The sequence below is a fragment of the Muntiacus reevesi genome, chromosome 15 (genome assembly GCF_963930625.1).
Source record: "Muntiacus reevesi chromosome 15, mMunRee1.1, whole genome shotgun sequence".
Classification (NCBI taxonomy): domain Eukaryota; kingdom Metazoa; phylum Chordata; class Mammalia; order Artiodactyla; family Cervidae; genus Muntiacus; species Muntiacus reevesi.
The window spans coordinates 48,650,597-48,658,070 of NC_089263.1; the positions used below are offsets into that span (position 1 = coordinate 48,650,597).

The 7,474-nt window shown below is 32.4% G+C and overlaps 1 protein-coding gene across 1 annotated transcript in view; it reads left to right on the plus strand.

Moving 5' to 3' along the window:
- LRFN5 (leucine rich repeat and fibronectin type III domain containing 5) overlaps window positions 1-6,240 on the plus strand; it is a 290,011-nt gene extending 283,771 nt beyond the window's left edge. The window contains exons 5-6 of the mRNA XM_065906709.1: window positions 957-1,000; window positions 5,981-6,240. Coding sequence (XP_065762781.1) covers window positions 957-1,000; window positions 5,981-5,998 — 62 coding nt within the window. The 3' untranslated portion in view covers window positions 5,999-6,240. The remainder of the gene's footprint in view (window positions 1-956; window positions 1,001-5,980) is intronic.
- The last annotated feature ends 1,234 nt before the right edge of the window (window positions 6,241-7,474 follow it).

Below are 7,474 nucleotides of genomic sequence, written 5' to 3' on the forward strand. Positions count from 1 at the left end.
ACATGAAGGGGCTTATGAAATATATTCTGGGGGCTCTACCATAATATAATTTCCTAATTATTTTTTCTGTATAATATAAACAATTGCTTTCATGTAAAACCTAATCTCCAGAGTTCATTGCAAATTTTTATGAATATTTATGCTGGAGGGATTATCAACAGACTGTTTTGTACTATTCTCATCACAGCCGCCTGTGAGCACTTAGAATGACATATTCCTCAGACACCTAATTTTTTCTTATACTTTGTCCCTTCTTAAAACTAGTGTATTGATTTAAAATGCAACATTTGGGAAATAAATAGAATATGTACTCTACAGGGCTATTTAATGGTATTAAGCATTTGTAGCCAATTGGAATATATGTATGGATATTTAAAGGCAGAATGTTTGCATTTAGAACATTACTGTTCTATATAAAGATGCATGGTTTTATATAAATATAAATGGTACTTGGCAAAGCATGCCATTATCTTTGGGATTATTGAATAATTGTCTATATTGTAAATGATTATTTTACACATAGTGTAGTAAATAAGATAAAACTACATTTCCTGCTTTGGATTGTTTTCCTTGATGTATCTTTCCATATTAATCATATGCAGCTCTGTGGTTGAAATTAACTTTGAGTAAGAAAAATGAATAGAAGCCCGATTTTCTCATTAAACTCTTGCAGGAAAAAGTGCATTCCATATTGATAATTACTCATTTTAGTAACTAGAACAATATTTTTAAAAATTCTGCCTTTATGGTATTATGTATCAGGGAATAGCCATAGAGAACTATAAAGTATTATAAAAGTCAATTATAATTAACCCAGGAACTAGTGAGTTATTACAAAAAAGAAGTGTAGATAAACCTTTGTTAAGATGAATCTTACCAAGAGTTCAATGAAAAGTATTATAAGGTCTGTTTCATAAAAAATGAATTGTTTATGACGCTGAAAATTTTATTCCCAGATGCTTTGCCGACTAATGTTGACCAGATTGTCCAGGAAACACAGGTGAGATTCTTGTTATCTGTCACATGCTTCAGTACTTAAGTGGGTATATTATTTTATATATGAATTTTTAATTTTTGTTTTGCTAGTTTATGCAAGTTGTTGACATTTTCCATTAAACCTTACTCAGTGCTCAATGGTAAACCATGAAGCTCAGTTTGGTTAAATGAATTTCCAGTTCCTAAATTTAGACAGATTTTTGGTTAACTGAATATTTCTGATTCATATTGTAAGAATGAAGAGAATACCAATGTAATTTTGGAGTCACTTTTGTAGTCACGCATGGTATCATGTGTATTTTTATAAATATTTCTAAACATGAAGACAGTAGCTTGATAGGAACATATTCACTCATATCCTTGACCTCCACATAATAGAAGCTGAGATGATATATTGTGCTTCACTGAAAGTGGATGAACAGAAGTGTTTCACTGTTATCTAAAATGAATGTAGCCACTATAAAATGGAGCAAAAGACTATTCATGAAATATTCATGGTATTCCTTCTGTCAGCAACCAATTACTCTTCTTGGTTTTCTTTTCTTTCTTTCTTTTTGTTTTTTGGAAGTTTCAAATGAGTATTTGATTCCTGCTTTTTAATTGATCAGAAAGTGTGTTTCCAGAGCAGAATGGCATTTTAGCAATCTGTTCAAACAGCTGGATGCATCAGCCATTTGCTTAAGATTTGGCACAGGAAAAAAAAAATACTCTGCTTTTAAAGGTTCATAGAGAAAGTCATTGATTTATTTGTTGATAGTAAAAATAAGGATCTTTTTTTTTAACTGTTCCTTATTTAAAAGATAACAATCACTTGGACTATCATTAAGGGTTTCCCCTAAAGAATTCCATCCCAAATCAAACAAAATGTTTTTCATGCATCATTTCTTTATTGAAATTAGAATTCCGTTCCTAAGCTGCAAAAAAAAAAAAACGAACAGATGGCTCGCTGGAAACAATCAATAGCAGAGTGTCTTTCATGTACTTGGTGTTAATAGATCTGAACTGACCTGCATGAAGCTGCCTCCGTTTTCCACCACCTTCCCTCTCTTTCCCTCTTTTCTTGCCTCTTCCGTTGTTCCTTCCCACTCTCCCCCATCTTTGATTTGAGGGTGTTGAATTATCACGCAACTTTGGACACTCAGCAGTTCTGAAAAAGAACAGCCATAGAAAGGGTTTGAAAAGTCAGGGTTTCTCTATGAGAAGCATGATCCAGGATGGGGCTAACTGTTTTACCAAGATTTGATAGGAGAGTCAATCTGGTCATCTTTCAATTACCAATTGAAGCAATTTCTCAAGTATTCATTTTTCGTGGGGCATGTTATATATCATTGTGTTTATTTATTTTACCACAGTGTTAGAAGTCAAATTTAGAGAAAAGTAATCTCCTTGGGAATTTTGTGTGCCACTCAAGATAGCAAAAGATTTGCCAATGTGATAGTATGTAAGATTTCTAATAATGACTTCTCTGTGCTAAAATAATATTAATTTGAGAACTTTGGAAAATATAGTTTAAAATAAAAAAAAAATGTAAATCTGTCATAACCCACCACCCAGACATAAATAATACTAACTTGGTGCATGATCTTTCAGTGATTTGTCTTTTCTGTATGTAGTAAATTCTTGTGTACATATGTATGTTTGTATTAGATTTCATAGTGAATATACATATGTAGAATATGTCACCTACTTTTAAAATTTTCTGCTAAGTCTTCCTTTGTTGAAACATAATGTCATAGCAACATTCTTTCCATGCTTTGGGTTTGTTTGTTTTTTTTTTTACAAGCATTAGCAAGAAAAATAAACCCTCAGGCAAGGAAGAATTTTAACAAAATTTGGTGGCAATACATCATTTACTCACCACCCGATTTCTTGCTACATTTCTGTTATCAGATTTAAGTCACCATGTGACCTCAGGGTAGCTATTCTTGGTATTTGATAAATGATTCCTGCAGCAGCGGGCCTATCATTTCTGCAGCTGTCAGCGCAACCATGCAGTAATGCCCCTGTGAAGAGGCTGTGACCCCGGAGCTCCGAGCCTTCTCCGGGCCTTTCACACTGTCGGCGTGACTTCACCTCGTAAATGAAACGAGGTGGAGCTGGCAGAGGTTCCGTGTGCTCATGGTTTCTTCTTCTTCTTTTCTGGCTGGCAGTGGAGGGTGCTAGTGGGATGAGGAAGATTATACAATTTTTAGCTTTAGTTTATATTTCCTGTTAACATACATGTCTTTTTCTGCCCAGTGGCAAAATGTATTTCCCAATCATTGGCCTATTGCATTAAATTTAAATTAAAATGTTCCTTAGTATACAGACAATAATATAAGCCCCCCAAAAAGAAAAAATGACACATTTTTTAATTTTAAAAGATGTTTCCTAGGTGACTATTAAACTGATCATACCACAATCCCTAACGATAGCATCAAGCTCTCGTAGGAGGAAGCAGAGAGCGCAGAAATGTTTTGCCCCGTCAGTGGTTTGGGTGCCCTTCTAGGTAACTGCTAAGATGACTGTTTTTCTGAGATTTATTCCATTTCCTTTAGAATATGTCTGGTGTCAATTTTGTTCCTTAAGACTTTTCCTATATGTGAATAGAAACAGAGTGAGCTTAAAATATTTAACGTAACACATACAATCCTTCTATAATAAACCGTAAGATTCCCATTACACTAAGATGAATTGAGACCAAAGGAGAAAGGAATCATTGGCAGAATCAGTGATAATTACTCTGTAAGTAAATAGGCACTTACATATAAATTAGCCTTGTGTTTGAAAATATTGTTATGCTTAAAATGAATCAGGTAGAACAATTGATATGATGTGTTTGGCAGTTAAGTAAGAATAGTTAATTAGTTTGCATTTATACTGAAAATGCCCTTAAGTAAAAAAAAAAAATTAAGTATTTCTTGTGTTCAGACCAGCAAATGTGTATTTTGTGTGTGTGTGTTTCAGTATGTACAGTAGATGCCACTATTCTGTGACCGCTTGTACCAGTCTTTAAGACAGTTGTTTCCCGGTTTTAATATATTTGATTTTTGATCTTTTTCTTTTTAGTATATATCAATCAAAGTATTTTTTTAAAAAACTTAAACTTTGTCATAAAATCTCTGCTACAGATGCAGTAACCATGAAGAGTCCAGTTCTTTTAGAAAGACTATTAATATCTAAGTGCATGAAAAGTCACTAGTGTTGATTAGAAATAAACAGCAGTATTAAAATAACTGTGGAAAAGCAGTTTGGAAAACACGTGAACTAAGAACCAAGCAGCAAAGCAAATGTGTGTGTATGATTCAGATGTCTTTCCAGTGTTCTTCTTCTAAGCAAGAATGACCGATATAAAACTCTTGGTTCTGTGGGACTTTTTTTTTGCTTATGATATTCCCTTCAAGTAAATTTAAAAAAGAGTAATAGAATAGGCACTTAGTAAGAAACATTTAGCTTTCTTTACAATAATAAACCATACTTGTTGACATATTTATTTGAACATTATAGAAAAACAGAAAAAATACATATAGAACCCTAGTGTCAGCAATAACCTTTATAAATCATTTCCTTCTTTTTAGATGTCCTGACTAGAGAAGATGAAGAACCTTTCATAGGTCTCAATTACATTATGAATAAGAGTAATAATAGTTGCCCAAATCCATTCGATGTCAGTTTATTTTTTCTTTTAATGTTGAGGTAGCTTTAATTTCTCCTTTTATTTGTAATACTATTAACAAGACTGGAGTGTTTTGCATCCTACCCTTTCACTGTCAAATGAGCACCATTGACAAAACATCTTGAATCTACCCCAAATTCAGTATATTCATTTCTTATAACATTTTATCATAATTATTATAGTCTATTTTGTTTTTCCTTTGTGATAATCTAGTAATTTTTGTTCCATATTTCAATATTTATGGAATCATTATGAGTTTGTTTATTAATAAGTAAAAAGTGTTATTTTAAATCTCATCTATAAAATTTTTATTCAACTTCATATTATGTAATCACTTCAATAATGGAAGATTCAGGGCAGACCAGATCACGTTCCAATTCCCAAAACAGATTGATATTTCCTAATCTGCAAAATTAGCAGCTTATTTATAAACCGTCATTCCACAGTTTGTTAATAATGATATTATATGTAGTTGTTCTTAAATGGAAAGGAGAAAAATTACTTCTATTTCATATTATGAAATCCTATATTTCTCAAACTTTTTTCCCATCTTTAAGTATAGAATTTATAGGAATATTTTAAAGCCATGAGTCCTGAGAACCCATTCATTAGAGAAAAATATTTTCACAGTTTGTTATTTAAATATTTTTAATGATTTTGTATGATTTTCTTTCAAAATCATATTAACTATGAAATTCCTTTGCTTGTGAATAAATGTCAGTTTTCACATTTATTTTATTTGTCTGTAGGTGAAGAACTAATTAATAAAGAGCTAATAGTCTTCACTATCATTTAATGTATAATTAAATTTTATAAAACCTTAATGTGACACAAAGCTTCCAAAAGAATATATTAAAAAGTAGAGATCACTTAAGTTTTAGATGTAATGAACAAATTTGATCTAAAATATTCATATTTTAAAAATCAGTTTGAATATTTGTTAAAATCTGAATGGCATGTATTAATGAATAAAATCTTTTTTTTTTAATCTTGAGAATGTAAATGTGAAAATCAAAGCAAAGAAGAAAGCCATTCCTCAATTTTGGTTCTGAGTTGCATAACTATTTAGTCTTAATATATTTAGGTTCCTTTCTAAAATAAAATTTTTAAAAATATATTCAACAGTTTGAAGCTACCAAGAAGCATTTTAAGAGCTGATGTGCATGTCTAAGTAACATCCAGATGTATACCTAGTATTGTGCAATAAGTTCCTGCCTGGGTGCTTACAGTTCAGTAACTTCTAGATTGCTAGCACAATAATCTTATTAGCTATGTGTTTCTTTCTTTCTTTCTTCTTTTTTTTTTCTTTTTCTTTTTCTTTCATTTCAGAGGCCGGAGTTAATCTGAAGAGCACCACTTCTCTCTCTCCTGAAAAAAATTGCTACTGATATTTTTACTGGATAAAATTTAAAAACCATTCAATTCACAAAGGCCAATTGTTGAACTGGTATCCTAGAAGAAATTGTCCACAGGAGCCGAAGCAGAAGTCTCTGATGCCGCAAAACTGGCTCTATCAGACCATGGTTCATCCCCTTTTAAAACCAAATTTTTTTTCTTCTGGCCTACAAGTATTTTTTTTTTTAAAAGAAGGAAAGAAAAAAAGCCTACGTTGGCATCGAGTTCTGTATCAATCCATGTTACATTGCCATCCATGATTTAAGACTGTAGAATCTTGAATAATCTATATCACTTTAACAAATAAATGTTTTACTATGACAGAATCTGCACATTGCCTGATTTGTGGAAACCTCAATTGCTTCAAGTGTGAATGGTGAAGTGATGATGGTAGGAACTAGCAGTACTATTTTACATCTATGTAGTACAAAACCTTAAGGGATCACAAATTGCCGTATAATACTGGAACTAGTTTTTCCATGACTAAAGCACACCCACTTCTACTGGAGGGCAGTACAGCTATTTAAATGGCTTTATGAACATTTTTATTCTTCAGTGTAACAGAAAGGGAAAACGGATCTCCTACTGGAATTTCAGAAAGTATCAAGGTAGGTGTATTGTAATTAATCCAAATTGACTGATTGCTTTTCTGGAGAGCAAAGGCAAAGCGATTTTAATAATTTCAGGTCTTGTGTTTCATTATAAGTGCCCATTTCACCAGTTTTCCATTGGAGATATATAAACTCTATATATATAGTTTACATTTTTAAAAATTTACTTAAAACTAAAAAATCTAGAAAACTGTCTTTGAAAAAATGTAGGTTAATCTGTTAACCATTCCACATCTCTTAGGCTGTTCAAAATATCCAACTATCCAAAGAGAAGTTACAAAATGTCAGTTGTAAGATGGTACTTAGAATCTGTGCTCAGGAACCTAACTACACTTGACATAAAACCTGTTCATACACACACACACTAATGCACTGCCAGACACACACTGCACAACTGCACAAAGTAACACCTTGGAGATGCAATGTAGTTAGTTTTTGACTTTGGGCAACTGACTTCATTCTGTTTCCTGACAACTCAAATACCCAGAGCAATCCTGTTTACGTGTGTGTACGTGTATATATGCATGGATAAATGTTTATGGTGACAAAAAGGAGACAATTTGGACAATGAGTATTGCCTCTGTGAATCTGTTCCTGCCATACACAAATTTTCTCCTCAAATATAAACTTTTAGGAACACAAATAGCTTTCCTGGATCTCGGTAGAGTTTAACTTTTTAAATTCTCTCTGGGGAAAACCTGCAGCCTTTCCTTCAAGGACATTCTCCTGTTTGTACTTACATTCCTCTTGCTCCAATCTCTACCCCCTCAGGCCTAATTCTTGTTTTTCTTGATGATAGTAAGAGTGTAGCCTGACT